Genomic DNA, 26696 nt, shown 5'->3' with positions numbered 1-26696 from the left:
GATTTTTTTAAGTATTCCATGACCCAAAAAAACTCTCTTCTTTCATTGATTGAATGTGAAATCATTGTTACTTTATCCTTAAGGGAAACCTAGGAATTTGATCGGAAGGGACCATCCATTTTTCTTTGGACGAAGACACATGTCCATCAATAGATTCAAAAGGTTTATATTAAATTAAAATTAAAAAATTTATATTTTTTTAATTTCTTTTATCTTTGAATATAACTGATAGACAAGTGTCCTTTATCTAGAGGGAAATGGACTTGATAAAATTTTGAGGAATCTACTGTTAATGGATAAGATATGAATATGAAGATTCTCTCTGCACGAATCCCAACATATTTTACAGAAACCAAAACCCAAATTGCAGCATCTGGCCAAACTAGGATCACCATTGGTTGGCCTCAATCAGCAGATCCGATCTGATTTTATTTACATGATGGTTCCTGATCAGCATTCCTTATTAAACCCTTTTAATTCATTTCATTAACATTTTTTATTTTCGAATTCTTGGGGGTAAATTATTCATCCCATTCATTCTTTGAGGGCTCCCTACCAGGTGAATCTGAGTTGACCAGCACTGCAAAACTTGCTTATCCAATGCAACTCTCGCTGTCACTTCCTTTTATTTGATAACACATCAATTAATAGATATAGTGTATCATAATTATTTAAGCCTTCAAAAACGTATTAAGATAAATTTCGTGACTATTGTTGAGGTGACAAATCACCATTTTCTTGGAACCAATCTTGGGATTAGACGGCTGGAAATCAATTAACAAATCCGATTTGAACGTCAATGATGTGATATTTGGTAACTGTGTGGTCCCAACTCGGCTACCAAAGAAAAAAAATTAAATTATTTAGAAAGAAAAGTCAAAATTGGACAATTTTTGCACGTTGACGGATACGTTTTCTCGATTGTTGCTTAAATTAGACCGCAAGTTAACGTGGCGGATCCAGAGAGAATCAGAAAGACCCATCTCAGAGATGACGAAAAGGTTGACCAATCTCTCTCTCTTTTATTCCTTCCAATCATAGCATGACACGGTAGTCTAATCATGAAATGAACCGTGCCCATGGATCATGCATGCCATCATCGTCGTCCATGTGTCACGCACGTTTTATTTTATGTAATTTTTTTAAAATTTTGGTCTTGAACAGAAAAATGATCAGAAGGGTTTTTGTTTTTCAAATCACATGATTAAGAGTTGAGTAAAGGCATTGATTATTGATTTGGGGGGACCTAATTTTGGATTCTGCACAAGGATCGAAGAAACTCAATTTATTTTTTAAATATTTTTAGGGTTAATACGTGTCATGTGATGGGATGGAAAATGATTTTATAAAGATATTTGATGTGGACTGGTATTATATTATCTGTCTGTGTACAGATGTGTTTGAAAACGAATTCCCAGCCGAGTTTCTTGGAAATTGTTGCAGAGAGAGAAAAGTCTCTTTCGGTCAATCTTGTGTGGAAAGGAAGAGGGAGAAGACGTTTCAAAGGTGTAAGGTGGTGGAGGTTACGTGGTAGCAATCTGGAAAAGAAAGACCCACAGAACAACCACACTAGAAGTTGTCGGACACTGGAACACGTGTTATCAGATGGGCCATCATATTTTTTTTCTGAAAAGAAGAAATCTCCATTGTGCTAATGGAGTATTGGTCAAAAAAAATCTGAGTTCTCTTTGGAGAGATTGTAGTTCAACCTGCCGGCCATATGTAATATCTATACCTTCGATTTTCTTATATATAAAAAAAATGTCTTTACCAACCCCATTGTGATCCGTTGGCAATTAGCAACCCCCTCTTAGTAGGGAGGTTAGCATTAGATTTTTCTTAATGTTATATATAAAAGTTTTTTTTTTTAAAAAAAAAAAGGGTGGGGGGGGGGGGGGGGGGGGGGCCGCGGGGGGGCGCCCCCCCCCCCCCCCCCCTTGCCATCCTTGTTATGGGTCACCGGTGATGGGACAACGAAGGAGCACTTGATCAGAAAGCACGCCAAACCTGCTAACTACCACGATTACAGGTACACTCACACTATAAAGCACAGAACAGTCAAATAACATAAATAGCCTAATAGAGGGAGGGTGTGTGTACATATAAAAAAGTATCTTGAGTTAGTGCTCCCTCCTTAGCCAACATGATTGAAGGAAATAGATTCAAATGATGCTGCCAAGATGCTGATGTCTTTGATAATGGGATAAAGTTTCCAAGGCACCTCTTGAGAGTACTTTTGAATGATAGTGATCAATGTTTGATTATCACTCTCCATCATTATTCTTGTCAGTTGAAAATCATGCGCCCATAACATAGCCATTCTCATTGCCAGTGCTTCCAAAGTAAGAATGTCTTGAGATATCAATCCTTGTCCAAATCCAAATAACATTTATCCCAAATGGTTCTTAGCAATGCCGCCATATCCCGCTTGCCTATTCTCCTATAAGCCCTTCCAAATCTAGAAACATAGTTGTGCTAGTTGAGTGGAGTTAGGTGTGGCAATATTACTTATATAATTCTTCTAAAGAAGCCATAAGGCAAGAAGATAATTGATGATCTTGTCTGCCTCTTCATTTCGCTGAGCTAGAGGACAAAGAATGTTCCACCACATCTTTAATGGATGAAGCTCAAACCAAGGCCGAGAAATGTAGATTATGTCATACTGTGTTTGCATATCGGCAGTGGATAAATATATGCCTCCATATTGCCACAGAAAAGACAAGATGTTGAAATATATAAAAGTCTTCACTCTTGTTGCTATTTAAGGGTTGTTCAAATTGTAATGATCCCACCTTTGGGTGGAGATCCTTTTCACCTAATTTATTCCTCCAGGTATACCCACGTGAGTGTGAGACTTACATTGCTCTTGCTTGATACGAGTAGACCCTATAAATGTAGGTGAATGATAAAAGAGATAGGCAGGTTGAAGAGGATTTGGACTCCCCTACCCCCTAAGAATCTAAGATAAAGCCTCCTCACCTTGAATGGTTAGACGAATAGGTAGGGTGAAGAAGATTTGGACTCCCCCTACCCCCCCCCCCCCCCCCAATATAAAGCCCCACCTTGAACGGTTAGACGAATAGGCAGGGTGAAGAAGATTTGGACTCCCCTACCCCCCCCCAATATAGCCCCACCTTGCGGTAGACGAAGGGCGGGGGGGAGGAGATTTGGACTCCCCTACCCCCCAATATAAAGCCCCACCTTGATGACCTTTGTACTGTTGTCTATATTGTTAAACAATTTATTCTAATTTGGAGGCTACTTATTGATACTTCACACATCAAAAAAAAAAAAAATTAGAAGGGAAATTTCAAAAGATTATGAGGAAGGTAAATATTGATATTTTACATATAAAAAAAGAGTCAGAAAAAAATTTTCAAAAAAAAAAAAAAAAAAAAAACAGGGGTGTAGCTCCTCCCCTCCCCTAGTAAGAGGGTAGAGGAGGAAAGTAAATGAAAACAAATGAGAAGAATGATCAAATGTCAACTGCTCTTACCAAAAGAAAAAAAAAAAAAAGATTGTTAATTAAGCTATGGTTGAGACTTTATGCCTGTATTTATGTATATTTAGATTCGATTTCTTCATTTATGGGTGTGTCACCTTAATTACTAATATGTTGAGCTAGCGGTCAATAGGTACAGGATCAAATTAATACATTTCTGAACTAACACACCCATAACTTTTTTTTTTTGATAGAAACACACCCATAACTGTTGGACACATAAAACTAGAAACAGAGGTATATATCTTCTATCAAATTTTTTTTTTTTTACATTCACATATTCACCTTACTTGTATAATTCTCTGGTCTTTTTATTGGATTTTCACACATTCACCTCATATTTACATATTTACTTATTATTTATAAAAAAATATCATAATAATAAATAATACTTGTACTAAAGTAAAGTTGTCAAAAGTTCGAAACAACTGAGATAAAGAAGCATTCATCTTCAATGTATAAAAATCGTTTGTTTTAAAGAAAAACTAAAGTAAAAATCTTTTCACCGACACCTGAACATAACATTAATCTTATCATAAACTTTTTTACTAATAATACAAAAAATACTTTTCATAGTGATTGAGAGCCCATAAGTCCAAGAGAGAAAGAGAGGGATAAGAAAAGAGATGTGCAAGAAATGGATAACCGAACACGAGACTTTCTTGAACCTTATGTTTCAATCAAATATCATGACCAAGAGATTCTCTCTCTACATGGAAGATAAAATTTCAATAAAAAGAGAGAGAAAGAGAGAGGTATTATATTATTTTGTCATTTTTATAAAAAAAATATTATTTTGCCATTGAGATATGAGCATGTGGCATCCATTTAGGTGAGTGAGGTGTCATCCTCATCCAAGTCTTAGACCAAAGGGACCACCTTTCCTTATAACTTTTTGTTAGTCAATGTGTTTATTAAATTGAAGAAGAAGAAATTGTTGAGGCCAGAGAGAAAGAGAGAGTATATTAATAAGAGTCACGACCGAATTGGTGAACTACATTGTTTCAAATACCTTCTAAGTAAAAATATTTATGACTTTGTGAGTCAGTTGACTCATGGTGAATATGATAGATGATTCCAAATGCATATTGTTTTTCCAATTTTAATATAGAAATGCTTTTCTTAATCACTTATTAAAATTAAATAATTTGAGTTGTATACATCTGGAGATCAAGTAATACATTTATGGACGTGTTTCTAGTACATGATTGTCTTCTTTGTAGAGATTGAAAGACCATAGAAGTCATAGGTTCAAATCTCCGTCGCTCTATACCTTTTATACTTTCCTTTCTTTTTATTCTTTTTACCTATGAATCCTCGATTCTTTATGACTAGATTATTGATAACAAAAATAGAAAAACAAAATAACATTATGATTTCAACACAGCTTAACACTTACCAATCAACATAGGTTTAGGAGAAAGCATATCTGGGTTTTCATCTATCACTCAAATTGAATAATATAGCAAATAGATTCCTTAACTTTGATCAAAATGATATTGATTTTGTATTCTATGGTTGATAATGTTTCTCATATTGAAAAAAAATGAAATTCCTTTATAACATATTTTTTATATTTATATTTATGAAAATAAATTTTCCTTGAAACTTGATTGGTTGAAATATTAGGGGTTGAGATATACCCACATCAAGTGCCCTTTAAACCTATTCATTATATTTTACAACTACTTAAATCTTTTAGGCATTTAACTTCTATCTTTAAAATTTCAACAATGAACTTGTCAAAACACCCATCAAGTTCGTATATAATATATGCATCAACACTGAATGCGAGAATTCATAATATAATAAAATAATACTCTAAAAAGCATTGGATTCTAGGAAGGTTATCATGTAAAGAAAAAAATAAAATCTATGAACTAACTTTTGTTAGATTTTTTACAACAAAGAACAACCCCAACAAAATATTATGAGTTTAATACAAATTTTTTGGGTGATTAAGATGATTATTTATTTTTTATCTTATAAATATGTAGAGTAATGATATCAAATACTTATTCATTAAATGAAAACTTTGGCTTGAAATTTTTATGTTTTTTATTGTTTATCCATTTATTATAGTTTTTGTTTTGGGTTTTGATTGGATCAGAAAGAAAGGAGGAAGGAAAATAAAATCTTTGTTGAGGTTGAGCATGATATATTTTTTTGACTTCACTGGTGACATGATCTTTTTCTCATATTTTGTGGCACCATATGTTGGATGAAGCGTGTTTGGAGAGGGATCTGAGGAGGGGAAGAGCATGGGAAAAGATGGGTGGAAGTGCATTTTTTAATAAGTTCTCTATCTCCACTCGACACCTGTCTATCTCTGTGTTGTCTCCCTTTTGCTGTCTCTGTTTCTCTGTTCTCTTCACTGATTGATCTTCAAAGCCTTCTTCCCTGCTAAAACGGATCAACAAAAGAGGTTTTAAAGTTCATTTTTGCAGCTCTTTCCAGAGGTAAGCAGCTTGTATGGGTTTCTTTTTTTATTTATTTTTGTTCTTCTAATTTGTGTTGGGATGTGGTTTTCAAGAGAGAGAGAGAGAGAGAGAGAGAGAGAGAGAGAGAGTAAGAGAGGCCAGGGAAGAAGAGTACATGGTGGTGAGTTCTACCTTTTCTGATTAATTGGAAGTAGTCGGTTTATTGAAAGAGAGAGAGAGAGAGAAAGAGAAGAAAGAGAGGAGAGGCTGAAATGGGTTGCCTCAGATCCAGGGAACCCAAGCGATATGTGTGAAGGGCTTTGTCTTTTCTAGGGGTTGCCCTGTGATTCTTGAGAGCTTCCCTTACCTGGGTTCTTTCTCATGATCTTTTTTTCGCATTTTTTCTTCATTGTTCTATGAGATAAGGAGCTGATTTTGTTTCGTTTGAATTTTGTTCGATCATTTTTATTTTAGGGTGTTAAGGGTTGGCTTCTCTAGTTTGTTCTGTGGTAGATGAGGGTAGTTAGAAAAGATTCCAGTGGTGGGTGTGAAGGGGTTCGTAGAGTCTAGAGGGATCTGACAAATCTATTCAGGGATTCCTATAAATCAAATTTGGATCCATTGTTCTTGACCAGATCTGAGTACCTATTCTGTTTTACTGCTCCATAGATCATCCGCTAAACCCATCTTTGTTCCTATTAATTTACTCCGTGGATGTTAGCTATTTCTTTTCCCTTTTTCCTGGACAAATTCTTACAATTCAAGGGTTTTTAGGTTTCTTAGGCATGGAAGACAGTCTGTTGAAACTTGTAAGATTCGTTAAGACGCCATTCCATAGCGGGAAAGGAGCTGAAATGGTTGAAAAATGACAAGTCTTGTGGTTTTGGAGGGGGAAAAGTTATTACTACACAGACTGGAGAATTGATGGAGGAGATGTCTTCGGCGGTTGGAATGCCATTTACATTGGGTAACTCAGTTTGTGAAACCTCGGCGATAGCAACTCACATGGAAATTACGAGACTGAAGCTGATAACCAATACAGCTTGCCTATTGTCAGATCGTGCATCTGAGGTACAAACTGAGTTTGTTTCTGCAATGGATGAAGATTGTGATCACATTAGTGTGGGGACTGTGGATGCTGCTGTAACCTTGTCAGTTCCCAAAGACAATGAAAAGGAAATTGAAGTTACTCCTTTGTTAGAGATGGGACCCGAACGTGAAGCCAATTGGGTTTCAAATGATGTTGGAATTCAGGAGAATGACGAAGATGATTCTTGCTCTGTAGGGGATGAGCAGATAATAGATTGTTCTTGTTCTCAATCTCTAGGTAGTGATAGCGGTAGCGTCGGTGATGAAGGACTCGTATCAATTGAGACTGCATTTGAGTTGAGCACTCCAGTTTCTATGGACATCAGCCCTGTTCAAATTATCACAAAGGCCAATGATATTGGGGGGCCAAATGTTAACCAGGAAACTATCAGTGAGATTCTTGCTGTACCAACAGGCATAGAGGCCAAAGTTGAAGATGGATCTGACTCGAACACGCTGTCCTTGGTTCTTAAAATGCCTAAGGACAAGAGAAATGGAACATGCAGCCGTAGCATTTTTGAATTGGATTATGTACCACTTTGGGGTTTCAGTTCACTCTGTGGAAGGCGACCAGAGATGGAAGATGCTGTTGCTGTTATACCTCAATTTCTGAAGATTCCCATCTCAATGCTAGTTGGTGATCGTGTTCTGGATAGTATGAACCAAACAATAACTCACACAACAGCTCATTTTTTTGGAGTTTATGATGGTCATGGTGGCTCTCAGGTTAAATTTTTATTCATTTTTTGTTTTTTTACCCCTTGTTTCTCTATCTTTTGAACATTCTCTTTTACCTGTTGGAGTTCTTGTCTCTCTATCTTTTGAAGATTTGCCTGCTGGACTTCTTTCATGGTTTGGTTTTGTTGCTCAGGTTGCAAATTATTGCCGTGATCGGCTTCATTTGGCTTTCATTGAGGAGATAATGGCCAAAGAAGGATTTGAAGATTCCAGTATCAGGAATAATTGGCAATTGCAATGGGAAAGGGCTTTTACGAACTGCTTTGTCAAAGTAGATGATGAAGTTGGGGGAAGAGTTCACAGAGGTTCTCAAAGCCAGGTTGATTCCTCAGAGGCTATTATTGATCCTGTTGCCCCAGAAACGGTTGGTTCTACTGCTGTAGTTGCTGTTATTTGTTCTTCCCACATTATAGTTGCAAACTGTGGTGATTCAAGAGCTGTCCTTTGTCGCGGGAAAGAGGCTGTGCCATTGTCAGTGGACCATAAAGTAAGTATTATGTTTATACTTAATGGTTTGTTTACTTTCATATTAGTTCTGATTGAAGTTAAATTATACATGAAACTGATTGCTTTTTGTTCCAGCCAAATAGGGAAGATGAATATGCAAGAATTGAAGCAGCTGATGGCAAAGTCATACAGTGGAATGGATATCGTGTATTTGGTGTTCTAGCAATGTCTAGGTCTATTGGTATGTATGTTAATTATAATCTTTCTGCATTTACTTCTTCTTCTTTTTTGGTTTAGTTTATGTCAGGCATCTCTGATAATGCTGTTGCTATGTCATGAAGTTAAGAGTATAAATTCCAGTTGCATGGAGGGTGTGGTTGAGCGCATGCAGCTTGTTATTTTGTTACCATGTCAATCTAAAATATTCCCTAACACCCTTCCCCTCTCTTTTTTTCTTCTTCTTGGAGGAGGATGGGGAGGTTGAGCCATGCATCTGCAAATAATTAACATCTCATTTTGTTGACCTACACATCTCTGCAATTTTGATGTTACAGATTTTGTGGAGTGTAATTGTGTAATGCTAAGTAAGATTCCTATGAGGTTTTCTCTCTCTTTTTTTTTTTGGTGGGGGGGGGGTCAAGGGGGTAAAATGTATGTGGTCTTAGACATACTGTTCTTCTTGAACATATCGTTTCATCTAATACTTGCTTGTTCCTAGTCATTCATTATGTATTGAGGAACTTTTTCTGCTTGAGATGCTTTTTTAACCTAATGGTCACTTGTTTCTAATCATTGATTATCATGTAATGTGCAGGCGTGAAGTCCTGTGCTCAAGTTTTTGCAAATAAATGTGGTGTTCTGATTTTTTTTGATTAATCATAAATTAATAAGTTGTCAAATTGTTTTTCTCCTGTTGCACACATGAACTGGAATTAGTAGAAAATGCATCATAAGTCTCTGGGTATATCCTTCATTTTGTCAAATTTGAAGTGTTTCCTCATTAACTGTTGTGTGTTAGCTTTATGTTTCATAGATATGACATTTCATTGAAAATTTTACATTTGTTCATTGCTTGGGTAGTTGATTAGAGCTCTTGTTATTTGTCTAATGCAATTCAATGGTGTGCTTGGCTTCATGTCATGCTACCTGTGAAATACAGGAGATAGATATTTGAAGCCATGGATCATTCCGCAACCAGAGGTTAAGTTTGTTCCTCGAGCTAAGGAAGATGAGTGCCTTATTCTAGCCAGTGATGGCTTATGGGATGTCATGACAAATGAGGAAGTCTGTGAAGTGGCTCGAAGACGTATCTTATTGTGGCACAAAAAGAATGGTGCGGCACCTCCAGCAGAAAGGGGAAATGGAGTTGACCCTGCTGCACAATCAGCAGCAGAATATCTGTCAAAGCTTGCTCATCATAAGGGAAGCAAGGACAACATCACTGTCATCGTTGTGGACTTGAAAGCACAAAGGAAGTTCAAGTGCAAAACCTGATGGTAAGCTCATGCATAACATGCTTTTCACCCTGGAACTGTATGATATGAAATTACATATAGTAGGTATGGTTACTGCCTTTAATGCATACTTTAGCCTTCTGGTTCTCAATGGGCTTAATGGGTGTACCAGGATCGCATTCTTATGTACCATAGAATCAGCAAAAAGGGTGTACCCAATGCACAAGGTTCCCGCCACTGAGGGGTCTGGGAGGAACAAAATGTATGCATTATTGAAACCATGTTTTGAAGTCTTCTGTCACACACCATGCCAAGGCTGGCCATGTAAATTTGAGTAGTTTTAGGGTTAAAAGGTGCGATAAAGTTCTTTCCAAAGCTCAGTTCTGCTTCTTTGTGTTTGTTTTTGCCTCCGAATTCAAGGTTCTGTGAGGTCTTTACTGCATATTATTTCTACCACGTGGTGATTAACGATTGTTGAACAAATTGTAGATTGAAAGGTGGTTAATGATCATCCTCTAAGATCCAAATTAAGGGGATTCTTTAAATTGTTTTTCGTTTTTCCTGCTGCTCTTTTAAACTAGGTCATCAGTGTGAGATTGTTCAATTATCCGTTTCTTGTATAGCAAATCCCAATTGGGATCAATTCAGAACTAACCAATAAAAGATCCCGTGAGGCTTCTTTAAAAAGAACCTGAAGCCTGGGGAATTGTTACTTGGTTAGTGTAGGTTCAGTTGGGAAGAAGGGTTCAGGTTAGTTTTTTAGTTTTGTGGACTAAGTACGGGTTTGTTGTAGACTTCATAAAAAATTGAGACTTCATTGATCAACTAGTAGAATCTTAATCTGGATGCTGTTTAGAGGTTTCAGTTTTGTGTGTCTAGCATATACAAATCAAAATTGAATGCAATTAGGGTTTTCTTGATGCCTTAATTCTCAATGTTCATCTGATTCTGTATCTGAGTGTTGAGTGCCCATTTGCTGTGCTTGCTCAAAAGGCACCACCAGTGCAGCTGGCAAGGGTGCTTGATACACCATGTATGCAGCAGATACTTGATGCTGAAAACTGATAATATTTGCTAGCTGTGTGTCCTTGCCATGCCCAGGCTTTGGCGAGACTAACCTGAGTTTGGATCCTTTAATCCTGTGGCTAGAGGATTGTGCTCTTGTCACATTCTTCTGTCAAATATTTAGGGGGGAGGGTTTCACCTCTGAGCACTACTTGGATTAAATATACCCTTTTCAAAATATATGGTAAAAGTGTGTGTGGGGAGCACAAGTATCCAAACTTGTCTAACCTATTTATCCTCCAGGTCAGTGATAATTTTACTGTGAAAAACATAGTTTCCTCTCTTTTTTGGTAAGTAACCTATTGCTTCAAGGTTGCCAATTTGGTAACAGGTAAAAGGGAATGGAAATGTAATTCTGAAAAGAAAATAAAGTTTTCCTTGGTCATGATTCTGTAACTACACTAAATATCAAATTCGTAAACAAAGCCATAAAAAGTCGTCAATGCTGGAATAAATCTTTTGATGTGAGTGCCTTAGCCGGAAGGGATTAACTCTGGATTCCCATATCAAGAAACGATTCGTGGTGCCTTGAGCTTTTCCAGCACAGTTACGAATCTCATACTTAAGAAGAATAAACACGCAAAATTCAGTTGGAACTAGTGGCTGGATTTTGTTGGAATTGTTTCTAGTAACTTGAGAATATGGGTTAGTTGATCTGATATCAATTCAGATCATGCAGTATCGCAGGTTTGTCTTGACCATTAAAGAGTTGTTTCTTATGGTATATTTAAATTATATATAAAAACTATACTGAGATCGTGGTCAAGGTATAACACTTTAGATTAAAAAGGGGAAAAAGAAATCTCTTCCTCGGTGCTGATCCACTACTGATGTGGGTTTGTCCCAAAATTGGTATGCTATCTGTCGAATCTGCTTTAGATGATTAGATATCCTTTTCTTTTTTAGGTATAAAGATATGATTCGATATCACTTTCTCTTAACATGAACCTCACCAATGTTTTGCCAAATTTGAGTGTTAATTATTAGTTCGTGGGAAGTTCCCTTTCCCAAATTGGTGCAAATTGGGTCAATCTCCTATTAGATACTCAACCAATAGAATCCAAAACTTCAACAAATAAAAATGCCCATTTGATTTTCGAGTGGATCATTCACACCCGTATGCTTTTCTTGTTGAGCCACAATAGTTTAAACAGCCACATGACTAATAAAAGATAAAAAATTTCTCTCTTGACAAGCATTTAATACTCAGGCATGGCTAATGATCTCCAGCCAACTTGGCCAGTCCTCAACAGAGTCCCTCAACTTGGCCTTAGGTGTAGGAGTTGACAAATTAAAGGAGCTTAAACATGCCTATAGCAGAAGTTTAGTGTAATCTTTAAGGAATATCTCAACTTTGCCCCAAACCTAAAGGAAGAAAGTGGGATTTTCATTTGCAGCAACTGCTGCTGCCTGCAGCTGACGGTGGCGATTATGCCATGTGTCTGAAACAAGGTTTAAAGTATCGTATTGGTCAGGTGATTTTAAGAGACGTATCGTGCTGTTTGGCTAATGTATTTTAGTCTAATTCAATGAAGAGACGTACCGAGATGTATCATATCAATTGGGTCAAATATGGATACGTATCGGCTAGTATCGTATGGTATCGTGAGATACTTTAAACCTTTGTCTGAAAAATAATCTAGCAGAACACATATCAAATAACAATCAAATTAGAACTCCTTGAGCAACCAAAACTGTCTCTAATTTTCAAGCCATGGAACTAAGGAGATTGAGTGGTTTAGGGATGGCGGACCTGTTCAAGAATGACGCTACCATCCAAGAAAGTGGTTTATACATTTTGGTGTCTCTTTGAGAAACTTTGTCTATGAACATAAAGGACCAACTTTTTTTTGTAATTTTAAATCCTCTACCTAACCTTGCTGAACTACTTTACTAATCTAGCTACTCAAGCAACTTTTAATCCTGTAGGTAGTTTAATAGCCTGGAATGATGCTAAGTTGTAACTGCTTTCTGAATTTCTCATAGATGCTTTTATTTCACTTAGAAAAAAAAAGAAAAAAAAAGAAAACAGACCCTCAACTCTGCCTATGCATGGTTCAACTAAACTTTTAATATGTATAACATTCTTGTGCGGTTGTGCCTTGGGAACTCTCTAATCTACTTGGGTTTATGGTTCTATTCAGGGGTAAATTCAACTGGTTATACACTACTAGCCTTTGCCATAGATACGTTGAATACCTCATGAGAAACACTTCGTCGTTTAACAAGCTGAGCTAACCCCAGGAGTTGCGTTTAACAATTTTCACATGGAAATGTTGAGTTTGGCAAATCGACCACTGGACATGGATAAATTAGAGGCCATCTGATGGGATTCGGAATGGAAACCTCCATCACGATGACGAGTGTTGCTCATGCTTCTTAATCCTATTGGAATGGAGAGATGCTACTGGACCCAACCCATTGATCAGCAAAGTGACACTGAAACTGCAAGATTCAGTTGTTGCTGATGATATGGTAACATTAGTAGCATTCACTCAAAACAAATATTTTGGCATCCGACATTTGTAAATTAAGCTCCTTCAGATCAGATCAAGGATCCACATTTCCTAAAATTAACCACCTCCATATTCCCAGGGGTATGATTCTTGGCTCTTGGGTAGACTCTATTTCTTTTGCTCCAAGGCACTTACTTGGTAGCTTTTCAAATTTGAAATACAAATAATGCCTATTTTCCATAATAGCTCTGGATTCATGTGAAAGATGTCACCAACTCCCCTCTGCTTGCTACTGTTTTGGTCCTCGAGTTTTGTGTCCGATTCTCACCTATCTTACCAGTTATCAAAAACCTGAACTTATTCTTTCTTTTGAAAGACTAGGGAAACTTTTTCCCATTTTATTCAGCACTCTCATACCCACTGCAGCAGCACACTTGCAATCTGTAGAAATGATCAGTTTAGACATATCAGTAGTTTCCAATATGCTAGCTGATACAGTCGATATACATGTGAATTATAATATTATTTTCTAAATTAACTAGTTCTCATGATCCTAAAAATCATGACTTAAGACAGTTGCAGTTGCAGATGCACATGCAATTCATCGAGGGTTTCCACAACTTAGCAGTAAATGGCTGGGTTTCCATCAGGTTAGAAGTAAAGAGAGACGAAGGGAAGTGAAACTACCGCAAATGAGAAGACTTTCTCAATCACGATCATAAAGGTTACTTAAAACCTTATTAAATACTGCAATTAAACTTTCATCTAAATTCCTTAGCTGCATCAAAGATTCCATTCAAATCAACTTGGTTAAAATGTGAAGTTAATTAAATTACTATCTTATTAGTTTTGGTGATAATGATTAGCAAAGCTTGCATTTGCTTTTGATTTTTATTTTCCTTGTACTTCCAATCAGACTGCCTAGAATAAAAGCCTGTTAAGTTTTGGCATGCAGGCTAGCTGGCTGAAAAATGATACAAGCAAAGACAGAACAGCAGGAGTGAACTTTTAGAAAATAGCAGAAAACAAAAGTAGGGCAAAAATAAAAGCAATGTCTTAAACGTAATTGCCAGTAGATCTGGAAATGTCCTATGAGAAACCAGAATGAAAAAAGGAAGACTGTGGAGTTCAACAATTATCTACAACACAAACAAATTTGTACATGTGAACCTACCAGGAAGAAAATTATCAAAACGTTGCAAGCGGAGACCCATCATTGGTGAAGTAAGCAGCAAGATCAGTATCTAAGTCTTCATACATGCTGATGAAGGGATGTTCCTAGTTTTAGACAAATATAAACATAATCAGGGGGTTGAGTCAGCAATAAGGGTTTGAAATTAAGGAGGCTGTATTCATACCAATAGTTCACGTGCTGACGGTCTATCTTTTGGGTCTTTACGTAAACTGAAATACAATAACAGAATATCAATTCAGTCAAAATGATTAATCTTCAAAACATGCAAATCCTGCTTCTACTATTCTTTCTTTCTTTCTTTTCTTTTTTTTTTTTTTTTTTTTTGGGGGGGGTAGAGAGGGGTTTCCTTATGGGGGGAAACTGCCAAAAAACATGATATGACCAACTTTGCCTTAACTGCATGCATCCCTCTACTGTTCAATATTTTCATATTTTCAGACTAACTTGGAATTGCAATGTTCCATTATCCTAAAACCCTTTTTGCAGGACCTAAGGTACTAAATACTAATTCAAGTAGAATAATATTATTAGAACATTGGAGTTGAAAGAAAAAAATCAACTTAGGTGCATGAAGGAAGTTGAACAGATTCAAGCTTGATTTCAAGTACCATGATGAGATAAAAGAGCAGAACTCTGGAGAATACTGGTCAGAAGGTGCAGAAGGCGGTGGTTGCTCGACAATTGCTTCCATAAGCTCATAAAAGTTATCCCATCCCTCTTCTTCTGGAGAGGAATATGGAAATTTTCCTGTTGCACACTCCAGTAAAACTAATCCCAAGCTCCAAATATCACTTTTGTAGCTGTATGCACCTCCACTGATTCTCTCAGGCTATGAAACATACACAGACAGCTTCAACATAAATAATTTGATCACATAGTAATATTGGAGCAAAGTGCTAATTTGCACAGACACCATGAAAAATTATTGGTTTCCTTTGATAAGGCTAAAATTAAAATGACTCAAGAAAGTATTAGAAAATATACTCACTGACATATAGTTGTAAGTGCCAACAAAGGTATTTGCCTGCCCAGAGGTGCTTTCCTTTATGGTACTCACACCAAAATCAGTTATCTTGACTGCTCCCATATGATTTATTAGCAAATTAGAAGGTTTCAGGTCTCTATGAATTATATGCTTGTCATGATGAAGATAAAACAAACCCGTGACGACCTGCATATATGAAGAAATTTCTCAATGGAAGGAATCAATTAGGAAAATTTTGGGCAAAAGAACGGCGATAGAATGCCAACCTGCTTGCTGATGGCAGATAGATAAGGCTCTGGAATTGTTTTGACTTTTTTAAGAAAATCTGCGAGAGAACCACCATCCATGTATTCCAAAACAATTGATATCACACCATTGTCATAAAATGACTGGTAACACACAACAACATATGGACACTGGGCTGATTGATTGATCTTCAATTCCTGAGCAATCAGCTTGCGAATAGTCTCTTGGATATTCATTTGTATAACCTGAATTTTACCCGTCCATTAGAACTTCCCACCAAAGAACCACAGAATAAAACCAAGGGCGAATGGCTCACGAGTCTTGTGTTTTGGAAGAAAAAGTAAACACAACTTCAAGGGAGAAGGGGGAAAAAAGACAGCATGAAAGAAAGAATATGTGGTTCCAGAGAAAATAGTAACCACCAAATATTTTAATGGGAAACTCTGTCATAATAAAAGATAAATTAATGAAACCTCTAGTTCCACATGCATAAGACATATCCAGGGGCAGAGCAAGCATGGAAGGAAGGAATCTTGCTCCTCAACCCACAGGTTAAAAAGAAGAAGGGGTGAGCTGGAGGAGATGGGGTTTTATAAAGCAAGGTCAGGCTCTACAACTCTCATATACACATTGAATAACCATCCAGTAGCCGGTTAAATCATAATAAGAGAGGTGGTATGTTATAGGGCCCCCTAGGTCTCTTAGCCCAAACTTAAAGATATATTGCCTTCTGTCAGTTCCTATAGGACAATATTCTGACACAGTAGTTTTCTCTGGGTCTACAGCTCTGGCCACAAAGCTAAGTCCATTTCACTATTACCAACCTCACTTCCTTCTGTAACTCTAGTCTCATCACAATTCTTTAGCTGTCTTCTTTGTCTTGCTTCCTTTCACTTTCTTTTGATGTATATCGAAATCTAATCACCTCTCCACACTTCTGCAAAGATGACTGGATCCTCTTTGCTCAAATATCACCAGTCTTGATTAAATCTAATAAAAGATGATAATGAAACCTCAATTCATTGTCAAAAAACCTTCTGTTGACAAAGTACATTCCTCTTGAATTTTATTACATCAAAAACAATGATAGTTTATCACTTAAAAAAGAGTATAGTACACTAGTACCTTTTCTATAGTAGGACCCATAATTCCTATACTAGAAGCTTGCCCACCATTAGGTGGTATCCCTGATACCAGCTGCGTATCACTATAACACCCCCAGGAGAAAATACTGACTTTGTCATAGGTAACAACATTCCACACAGCTTTCCACGGTGTACATTAAGACCCGATTGTTAATGTTCCATACAATGTATATGGATGTCCAATATCTTGGACTATTTCTTGTCCATACAAACCTGAACCAAACTACTTAAAAGAAGATCTTTGCAGATCAAAGACCTAAGCCTATTAAAAAGGAGTTGGGCTAGTTAAACAATTGAATCTTACCAGCTGCGGATCATGTCCTGTATTTGTCAACTAATGTCATGTTAGATCGACTTGGACCACATTTAATAACAAAACATGTAGAATATCCAATTTCAGCAACAACCAGACCGAGTTAAATGACAGACTCATTGAAAATTCATGCTAATCATAACTGTTTATCATACAGAATAAAACAATATCATTTTCTTTGTTGCAACTTTTTTTTCATCCCTCTCGCCCATTATTTTCATTTTATATTTATCTTTCCTTCACCCACCCACCTAACCCCCCCCCCCCACCCAAAAAAAAAAAAAAAACGAAGAAGAAGAAGAAAGAAAGAAATACTCCAATTCTCAGACAGAAGCCCCTGGAAAGTATCAAAGCACATTGTGATGGCCTGCTTCAAACCAAAACTGGATCACAACAGAAACTAGAAACTACATGTAATCAGAACTAGATAACCATGTCAAAGCAAACAAAGAAAAACAACTTAGTTTTGTTAGATCAAAACTCTTTGAGTGAATGATTTCAAAGTTAAAATATACAAACACTGTAGGTATATTGCGACCAGGTGATTAATGTGCAAATAAGGCATGTTAAACTCATTCTGCACCTTCAGAGCAAAAAATTGGCCAGTCCACTTGTGTCGCACAAGCTGCACAAACCCTCCATTACCCCTTCCAATCACTTTAACTACATCAATGTCAGCTAAGCTCAATTGGTTGTCCGTTGGATGAATAAGGGTTGGCTGCACAGCACAGAAAATAAAGCATATGAAGACATTAATATCACAATAACACCAAGTTTTGTAGTATTTAGGTGAAAATCATTCTAAAAAATGCATTATCAAATCAATGAACCTGAAAGGATGTGCTGAGAATTGATGTGTTTTCTTTAAATTGTAGATAATTCATTTGCAGTAAATCATGAAAGGTGTTGCAGATGCATTAGATATCTTGCTTCTTTTTTAAATGTAAGAATTACATGGAAACAATAGTCACTACCACTTGTATGCGGCATGCAATAATGTATCTTTCTCTAACTAAGAAGATACAGTTTACTTAACTTGCACCTATTTTGTTATCTTTTGAATGCCAAAAAAGATGTCGACAACACAGTAGAATTTCCAATAGGGATCAGTAAGATATCATGACCTTTTAGAAGTTAAAATTTCACATTCAGAATCTTAATCCCTTCAGTCTCTTGAGATAGCTTTTAAACATAACAAATAAAGGATCTACTTTTGAAAGCATGTTCGGAGTTTCACACAAACCTCCAAACTTCCTTCAAAATGGAGATCAATGGGGAAGAAGATGAAGCCTATAAGGAAACATAACTGAAAACCATCTAACTTTGAATAACTAAGATACATGAATCAGATCAGATCCAATGACTAACCATGGATTCTAGCAGTGGATCCAATATGAAGATCCACATCAAGATACCTAGAAGTCACATATCAAATCATACAAAGAAAACACTGGTATGGAATCCTATAAAGAACAGGCTTTTGAAAGCATGTTGGGAAGTTTCACACAAACCTTCAAACTTCCTTCAAAATGGAGATCAATGGGGAAGAAGATGAAGCCTATAAGGAAACATCACTAAAGACCATATAACTTTAACAACCATAATGCATGAATCAGATCAGATCCAATGACTAACCATGGATTATTCTCGGAGTAGGTCCAATATGAAGATCCAAATCAAGAACCTAGGAGTCATATATCAAATTGTACATAGAAAACACCAGCATGAAATCCTATAAAAGAACAGGAAAAGAAACTCAATGTCCAAAGGAAGGATACATATAGTAATGCCGTATTTTGCATACATCCATGTATGGTTGATGTTCTCTCCATAAAAGGACCTTCTCGACGTAGAACAGTTCTTCTCAAAGTTTTCAAAACGAATACTCTAATACACAGGTAATCAAAATCAAGAACAGATCAGTACAGACCACATTACAAGTTCAGGTTTGCTAGTTGGACCAATTAATACTACTTTCACAAGGTGGTGTGTATCAGCGAAAAAAAAATGATAACTGGCGTAACTGAAGACCCAGGACTGTGATATGTGGATTTCCTGGAAGAATGAAACCCCTCTGGTTGTTGTTGGAGAGGAACTGTGGTGAGATTTTCCACTTCCCTCAGAAATAAAGAGATGTAGCTCGGTAACATTACAGAAGTGGTCAATTAATATGGAAGTATGCACCACCTCAATTCTCTATTGCCGGCAAATTAATTGAAATGTGCCTTTGGGCTCGACCGTTCAAAGCTTCTTTTTCTAATTATTGTTATTATCAGGGAAAAATTACCACCCATACTGATGCCCCGCTGTGCTCATTTGCCCGTTTCACTAATACTCATTTCTGGGTATAGTTGAAGGCATCTCGTTTTTGTGTCACCGTATCATGATAAATTTAATCAACTTCTACAAGGGTCCTCAGCAGTTCGGGATAGTTATACAGACGGAACATAGGAGACAAGAAAACTTAGATATAAATCTGTCAATGCTGGACAGAGTAACGCTACAAGAATCTAACCGCATCAAAATGCGATCAGCCAAAGAACATAGTTGGATGAGTTCCAATCCATGTAAATGCAGTTAGTATAAAATTGAGTGGATCACCACAACAACTCTCTGAAACTAAAACGATTACTAAACCAAAATAAGGAGATAATTGAACTGGCATTCAGAAAACTAAAGAAGGGGGAAAGAACCCTGATCTTCCAATTTTAAGCAGCTGAAGATGTAACGAGTTCAAAATTCAGTACTTCTTTTTTTACCTCCAATTGATCAGAAAGTAGAACAGAGTGGACCTTACCGGTACATCTTCGTCTTGAGATAGAATTCGAATTCCATCTTTGTTAACCAGTAGATCCCCATCTTTGAAAGTGCCGCTTTGAGTTCTGCGAAGAATTCGAATTCCAATTAGAGGAAAGAACCAGAAAGAGATCAGCAAAGAAGTCAGTAAAGTAAAGAAACTCATAGGCTTACAGGAATCGAGTAACGGGAGTTTCATCAGAAGGAATAGTAAGCTTGAGCTTTGAGCTTAAACCCCCTCTCTTCATGCCTGCTTCTCTTTCTCTCTCTCTCTCTGCGCTGTACTTTGCAGACTAGTCTCTCCAGCTCCAGTTCATTTCTTTTATCTAATAACTTTCTGTATTTATTATTAATGGAAGAGATTCCCCGCAGCCGGTGTGGGGGAATCTCCACGCCACACAAATTTCGTGAGGTCATCAGTGTGATGTGTCCTTGCCTCCTTGGGTTGTCATCCTTATAGTGAAAATTTTGGTTTTCATTGTTTTTTATTGGCTTCCATGCATAATTTGAAAGCCTATGGTCCCCTAGGGCACGATCACCCATCTTTGTATGATTTGACATGCATTCTTATGTTTAAAGTAAAAATTAGAATGTTATTGCTAAAGTGGTGAGCAAGAAGAACCCAAGAATCCAATGAAGGAAACTATGCCAATCTTTTTTAAAGGTCATTAGTAAGTCAATCTTTTTTTAAAGATCATTACTAAATCAATCTTTTTTTTACTTTTACGGAAAACGTGATATACAATTTACTTTTACAGAAAACACTGAGGTAGTGGTTTAGTGGTTTCAAGTTCAATCCTAAGTGGTTTAGTAATCTCTATGTTTGAATTTTGTTTCTCACATTGGACACTAGTGTGTTTTTCAACCAAAGTATGAGATCACTACGAACTTATGTGGATTATATTAGGCCTTCAATGGTGCTACACTGATGATGCAATTAATTGTGTTGGTGATTCATAAGATTAATGATTGCATAAGTCAGACTCGAAGATCCAAACATTGCCTAACAAGGGCATAATGGTGCCAGTGCCACTACTCTATCCATTTTTTCTTACCATAATAATGAGATTCTACAATCCATCATTAGAGAAATTTCTCATGACTTTCGATATCCGATTCCAACATGAGACTTAGAAGCCTACAGTAGTAAATCCGACCCCATACTAGTTGGCTAATGCAAGGACCATGCAACCATTTATTGTTCTTTCTTCTTTACATAACTCTATTTTTAATTAATTAAAAATGTAGAAATTGATTTGTTTCACTTGACTTCAACCATGAAAAACCAATTGATATTTTTATTTTGTTTGACATTTCATGTTCATTACTATACATTTTCCATGCAAGAAATCCGTGAGTTGAGTCTACCAAGAATATGAAAATTAATTTATTCAATTGCCAAGGTATTTTTTTTATGTCACATAATCTTTTTCCCCTCTTTCCTCAAATAAATTAAAAAAAAAAAAAAATCTAATACGAGGTAGCAGAGAATACAATGGCAGTTTAGAAACACTTAATCTATTTTTATTATGTTTTTACTAACTCTTAGAAAATTCAAATTTAATCCCAAATGTATTCATACGTCAAGAAAACGTGTGAACGATGTGCCTTCTAGAATAGTCGTTCTAATGTGAAAGGAAAGAAATTGTTTTTTTTTTTTTTTTTTTCAGGTCATGCATGGGGTAGGGTAGGAATAATAGGATACGTTTTTTATTTTTAATTTATTTATGGTAATTAGACAAGTTGCCACAAAAGCAGCTGTTTGATATGTGAGATCGGATTGGCGGCTATGTTTGACCTTGACTTGAATTGATAGAATTGAAATTGATTGACCTGATCGTTAATATTAGATTTTTGGAAGAGAAATTGGACACAATAAAGTTGTTTGGTGATCTTTCTGCCATGTAAACAACTGGTTCTTGAATAGTTGACCCTAGAATGTTGTTTTAAGGTTCGATCGGTGCAAAGAACAAGATCATTAATGTATGTATGTATCATCTGGTGGCCAATCATGGGGAATGGGGTGTTTTGATTCTCTATTTTGGTCAGAGTAAAAGTCTATGCTCTTCTCAAACTTTTCCACCCATTTATACAGAAAAGAAAACACTTTGGAGTCTAGTGGAGCCCACTAAAATTTTATTTTTAATTTCTTCTATTCGAACTTAAAAGTGAATCTCACCTCTAATATGTGGTAAAGAAATGTAAGAATAACATAAACTTCAAGTAAAGGGCGGAGTCGGCACTAAACATTCAAATGGGCAGAGAATATGATTTCAAAAAATATAACACTAATGTTTAAAATTATTAAAAAATATATATTAATTCAAAACTAATATCAGCTTATTTTAAAGGAACAAGTGGAAAATTATAAAAATACAATGCCCTTTCTTCCAATTGTTAAAATATTTTCTCTAATGGAAGGAGGAAGCAAGTGCTAATATTTTACAAATGAAATAAGCCAGAAGAATTTATCAAGAAAAATATCAGAAAAATAAGAGGGCCAAGAGAAGATTTTGGAAGTGACTTCCAAAAATTGGTGGGTGGGTGGGGGTGGACGATACCAGTTGCCCCCAAGGGAGTGCCCTGCTCCCAATGGGCCCCTAGTCCCCATTCATAGTTTAGAGGTGAAAAAGTGAAGAGAGCACGGAGATTTACCATTAACGAGTAGAAGGTCTAGATAGAGTTGGGATCATTTTCCCGATGGCTTTGCAACCACACAAAGCAATGGGACCCACGAGTGAAATTAATTGTTTTTTTTTTTAATATTTTATTATTTTTCACTTGTGAGCCCCATTGCATTATGTGGTTACAAAGCCGTTGGGAACACTCTGTGCTCCCCCGATGGGGGAGATAATCCCGCCTCGTCTAGATTGGGCGGTGGAGGGTGAGAGGCAGGGAGAAGATATGGAAGGACGGAAATTCAATTCCCATGACTTCTTTGGCTTTAATGCCTCACATAAGAGATTGCCACCATTGTACTAAAAGCACACCCACACTTTCAGCATGCAGATTACCGTAGGCTGTCCGGCTGGCTAACTTCAGAAGGTCCTCACCAAAAATTCTATTTTCCATTACAGAAAAGGGTCACAAAATGCTGGTCACAGAGAACGAACAGAATTTGATCAGCAGAGTCGGAAATTTTTTCTTCCCTTGGTTTTCCTTTTGAACACTATTGAGGTATATAAAATACATCATGCGACAGGAGAAAATCAAAGAAAATAATTTTACATTGTTAGCTTCAGTGTCTAAAATTCTTACAGTAGTGGAAACAACCACCTATACAAGGCTATGCTCAGATCAAAGAAAGGCATCTAAGGGTATTATGACTATTAAGATTTCTTGCCATATCCTTCTGCTCTATATCTGCATAATTTGATGAAGAGTTCAGTTCTGATTCATTCATCAATAATGTTGAAGGAGAATTTCGATAGCAGCTGCGGGACTCCTGAAATTATAGGACCATATGTCTACAAAATGCAGGTGTAAATGCATCAATAGTCTTGTTTCTACATCTGTATCAGAAGAAAGCTTGAACTTTATAATTTTCATCAGTCTTTTACCTCCTGATTTCCATGAATTTGGCAAAGTGGAACTGCAAGCAATTTCATGTTTCTTGGTACAATGAACTTTCTGTTTGCTGGTAACTTTACAAGAAAGAGTTTTATGCACTCCTACAAAACAATATCGCTATAACAATTAGAATTCTGTGTCACCAAAACTTGAAACTTGTTTGTGAGAACCACGCACAACAAACCACAAACCTTGGGCATTCTTGTATTTGGTGGTAAAAATGGAAAAAGTAGACTTTCAAAATCAGGTCTCCACCACATTCCAAGGCATTCTCCTATCTGAAGATCAAGAAAACAATCACAATATTACTTGGGTTACCGAACTACTCGCAAATGAGAATTGTCTACCATATATGAAAGAGGAGGGACCATTCACATCACCTTCCAGTCATCACCATCTTCAATGGGAGAAAGCTTGCCTGACAACTTGCGTTTCAACCCATCGGTTTCTGCAAAATGATCTGAGATATTAAAAACCCAAAGAATTCCACCATACATGTGTGGAATTGTTCATAAACCCTAAATGCAACTGTAGTATGATTTAGGTAATTCACAACCCCACTCATGCTAGCCTTTAGAGCTGCAAATGGGAGAAAGTCTAAAACTTGTAAGAGTGAAAACAGTCATATGTCTAGAGAAGCACTCAAGTTCTGAGAGGCAGTTCATATTTTCTGAATAATGACCTAGTGTTTAATGTGCAGTCAAATAAGAAATACCTGATTCACCAGGTCTTAAGCGGCCACCAGGAAGCTTATAGGACGAGTTCCTTACTTGCAATACCAACAAATGAGGATGTTTAAATAGTTCAACCTGTTTAAACAAAATTAAAAAGAATAAAAACCATTACATTCTTTCCAAATTAATATTGTGCAACACAATAATTTTCCACATGAAGCATCTTCTCGAAGTTCTTGAAGCTACAACCCAGAAATTTGACAAGAAATGCAATTCCCACAAGGATATGGTGATTCTCCCCGAACAAAAATATCGCAAAGCAGAAAGCTCTCAAACTGGAAGAGGAAAACTCTGCTGATGTTATGAACTTCAATATATCTTAGTCTTTCTCACATTTAGATCCTCTAGGCCTATGTTTATTGCCTTCTTTAAGGCCACCATATGGTCAGTATTGACATAAGTGATTTAGTTATTTGTTTCACCAACTCCAGTATGATGAACCAGATTCAGTAAGAAGTTCGTAAGCAACAGGTTATAAGACTGACGGTTTACCACACTTTTCATAAGCACTATACAGATTACAGACCATGGTTACCAGAGTCTGGAACTCAGTATCAAGCACCTCTAGAAATTGAGTCATTACCCTCAACCTCAAGAAATGGAGAGAAGTTCAACATCAAAGTCAATTATTACTGAGGCCTTTTAAGCAAGTAGAAATTGCTCCTGTGATAGTTTCTGCATCATATCTCAGTGATTCATCTGTTTTCCAGACAAACATTAGAACAACTCTTTATCCTCCATATGTTGTCTCTTTAACTAGCGATTGTGTGGTAACAGGTACTACGATGGATGACTTGACTCTTGCTTACATCTTGAATCAAGTTTTTTTTTTTTTACTTTAGACCTGCTGAAGGCTATTTTATAAAAATCTGGCTCTCCTTTTCGTGGTTTTCCCCCTAGATTTTCAGTTGTTTTTGTTCAGGAATTAGAGTAACTAGCATTCGTATTTGGGAATTGCAATCCCTAATCCACAGATATGTTTGAGAAATTAACAAATTCCATGAATTCTAGCCCAAGTTAATCATTTTTCAGCATCATATAACTAAAACATAAAAGGAACGAAATGTAAAGTATGTCCAACCAAAAGAAACAGAGACCTAACCAGGATAACAGCTTCGACACAAGTCCTCAAACCGTTCGCAGCATAACTAAACAAAAAAGGAAACATAACCTAATAACCGATCAAGGGAATTTTTTAAAAACATATATATAAATTCAAACGCAGAGCCAAAAAAGAAAAGAGGCTTACTTGCTTTTCAACCTCTGCGTACGATCAGCTGAGGTTAAATCTTTGTTTGGAATAGCTTCTTTGGATCCAAAGTAGTAACCGTTAAGAGGGTAAATCTCAAGAACATAACTGGCACTGCTATGATTGTTATTTACAGAAGAAACAATTCCATCTTCCATCTTTGAAACCCAGATAAGAATCTCCACAGAAATGCTAAAAAGAGAGAAGAAATCGTCGCTCGGGAAACTTAGCTTAGATAATAACCCCAGAAGCTGCACCGATTAAGCTTGAAGATTCATATGAATGGGAGAAAGACCGAGACGGGTCTGGAATGGATATGTTTCCTGGTGGAACCTGGAATTTGTGAAATGCTACTGTGCTTGATCACTGCTGGAGAACAAAGAAAATCTTTTGAACAGACAGTGGAAGGATAAGCATAAGAGTCTCATCCTTTGAATATAACGACCGACCATCGACGTAAAAGTAAAAGACAGGTGTATAGCTTTTATCCTACGTGGCAATTACAGAGAGGTAGTAGGACGGAAGTTTCATACTATAAGAATCTTTGTTCCTGCCAAAACCACCGGCCATCTCTGGAGATTCTTTGAATTCGTACCACGTGTTTTGGTCTTCAGTCAACGATTCGGTGACTAAGAAATTTTTCTGAATTATCCATTTATCCCTAAAATAAGTGAGAACGAAGATCATAAATGTAATAAATGTAAAAATGTAAAAACGTTGGAGGAAATGAATCCATCTCAATATTTACCACTCAATATATCAAAATAGGGCTTTCCTTTTTTCTTGGTTCATATAACACTCGTTGTTTTTGTAAGGAGCAACTGATCAATTCTCTTTTTCCTTCCCTTTTTTGGGTGTTGGGGGAAAGGGTAGGTTAGAGAAGTTAAAATAACTTTCATATGTTTTTTGATATATATCGATGCTGTAGTTGGGTAGTGGAAAGATTAATAAATTGGTTTGGAAGTTTTGTAAATAGTCACGAACAACTTAATTTCATTCAGAAACCATTAGATATTTTTCCAACAATTTTTGGGCATGAAGCAATCGGGTAATTCTTGTGTTGAATCTCTCTTTTAAGCTAGAATCCAATATTGGGTATCTACTTTTAGGTCATGGTTATGTTGATCTTGTTTATGTTAAAAACAAATGTGATATATAATGGATGTAGATGGTGCTTTTGATTTCTTTTTCCAAGAGTCTTTTATCTTTGATTTCGGATATCAAAGAGAAGAGGAAAATTACTTTGTTGCTGTTGGTGCTCTCTTCATTTCTATTGCAATCTTCAGATATGT

At 36.5% G+C, this 26696-nt stretch overlaps 3 protein-coding genes across 6 annotated transcripts; 1 reads left to right on the top strand and 2 right to left on the bottom strand.

Moving 5' to 3' along the window:
• Positions 1 to 5695: 5695 nt before the first annotated feature.
• LOC149021562 (protein phosphatase 2C 16-like) lies at positions 5696 to 12260 on the top strand. 3 transcript variants are annotated; one of them, XM_089149792.1, is made up of 6 exons: positions 5696 to 5961; positions 6697 to 7737; positions 7883 to 8236; positions 8332 to 8437; positions 9356 to 9692; positions 9823 to 12260. In XM_089149792.1, exons 2-5 carry the CDS (start codon positions 6847 to 6849, stop codon positions 9688 to 9690), a joined length of 1686 nt encoding a protein of 561 aa, XP_089005918.1. In that variant the 5' UTR covers positions 5696 to 5961; positions 6697 to 6846; the 3' UTR covers positions 9691 to 9692; positions 9823 to 12260. The 3 variants fall into 3 exon arrangements, with proteins under 3 accessions (XP_089005918.1, XP_089005915.1, XP_089005916.1); XM_089149789.1 differs by having other exon boundaries at positions 9356 to 12164; XM_089149790.1 differs by having other exon boundaries at positions 5696 to 7737; positions 9356 to 12164.
• A 470-nt stretch (positions 12261 to 12730) lies between these two features.
• On the bottom strand, positions 12731 to 20149 carry MKK2 (MAP kinase kinase 2). The gene is made up of 9 exons (XM_089149793.1): positions 20026 to 20149; positions 19853 to 19937; positions 17639 to 17773; positions 15618 to 15842; positions 15355 to 15537; positions 14975 to 15195; positions 14530 to 14575; positions 14346 to 14449; positions 12731 to 13612 (listed from the first exon to the last, which is right to left on the bottom strand). Exons 1-8 carry the CDS (start codon positions 20097 to 20099, stop codon positions 14360 to 14362), a joined length of 1059 nt encoding a protein of 352 aa, XP_089005919.1. The 5' UTR covers positions 20100 to 20149; the 3' UTR covers positions 12731 to 13612; positions 14346 to 14359.
• A 2679-nt stretch (positions 20150 to 22828) lies between these two features.
• Positions 22829 to 25812, bottom strand: CFIM-25 (homolog of CFIM-25). 2 transcript variants are annotated; one of them, XM_089149788.1, is made up of 7 exons: positions 25417 to 25812; positions 25258 to 25303; positions 24137 to 24230; positions 23802 to 23869; positions 23613 to 23699; positions 23412 to 23522; positions 22829 to 23318 (listed from the first exon to the last, which is right to left on the bottom strand). In XM_089149788.1, the coding sequence occupies exons 1-7, from the start codon at positions 25560 to 25562 to the stop codon at positions 23247 to 23249; spliced, it is 624 nt and encodes a 207-aa protein (XP_089005914.1). In that variant the 5' UTR covers positions 25563 to 25812; the 3' UTR covers positions 22829 to 23246. The 2 variants fall into 2 exon arrangements, with proteins under 2 accessions (XP_089005914.1, XP_089005913.1); XM_089149787.1 differs by having other exon boundaries at positions 22830 to 23318; positions 25405 to 25812.
• Between the last annotated feature and the right edge of the window lie 884 nt (positions 25813 to 26696).

The sequence above is a fragment of the Hakea prostrata genome, chromosome 3 (genome assembly GCF_041222555.1).
Source record: "Hakea prostrata isolate BN-2017 chromosome 3, UWA_Hpros_2, whole genome shotgun sequence".
Lineage (NCBI taxonomy): Eukaryota > Viridiplantae > Streptophyta > Magnoliopsida > Proteales > Proteaceae > Hakea > Hakea prostrata.
This window is presented reverse-complemented; position numbering and strand designations above follow the sequence as displayed.

What these genes read in the sequence shown, in the direction of transcription:
- LOC149021562 (XM_089149792.1), top strand. Translation starts at nt 6,847, where the DNA reads ATGGAGGAGATGTCTTCGGCGGTTGGAATGCCATTTACATTGGGTAAC. An exon ending in ATGGTCATGGTGGCTCTCAG is followed by an intron (nt 7,738 to 7,882) that starts GTTAAATTTTTA and finishes TTTGTTGCTCAG; the next exon opens with GTTGCAAATTATTGCCGTGA. An exon ending in AGCAATGTCTAGGTCTATTG is followed by an intron (nt 8,438 to 9,355) that starts GTATGTATGTTA and finishes TGTGAAATACAG; the next exon opens with GAGATAGATATTTGAAGCCA.
- MKK2 (XM_089149793.1), bottom strand. Translation starts at nt 20,099, where the DNA reads ATGAAGAGAGGGGGTTTAAGCTCAAAGCTCAAGCTTACTATTCCTTCT. An exon ending in GCACTTACAACTATATGTCA is followed by an intron (nt 15,196 to 15,354) that starts GTGAGTATATTT and finishes TATGTTTCATAG; the next exon opens with CCTGAGAGAATCAGTGGAGG. An exon ending in TGCTCTTTTATCTCATCATG is followed by an intron (nt 14,576 to 14,974) that starts GTACTTGAAATC and finishes ATTGTATTTCAG; the next exon opens with TTTACGTAAAGACCCAAAAG.
- CFIM-25 (XM_089149787.1), bottom strand. Translation starts at nt 25,562, where the DNA reads ATGGAAGATGGAATTGTTTCTTCTGTAAATAACAATCATAGCAGTGCC. An exon ending in CTTAAGACCTGGTGAATCAG is followed by an intron (nt 23,870 to 24,136) that starts GTATTTCTTATT and finishes ATCATTTTGCAG; the next exon opens with AAACCGATGGGTTGAAACGC. An exon ending in AAGATGGTGATGACTGGAAG is followed by an intron (nt 23,700 to 23,801) that starts GTGATGTGAATG and finishes CTTGATCTTCAG; the next exon opens with ATAGGAGAATGCCTTGGAAT.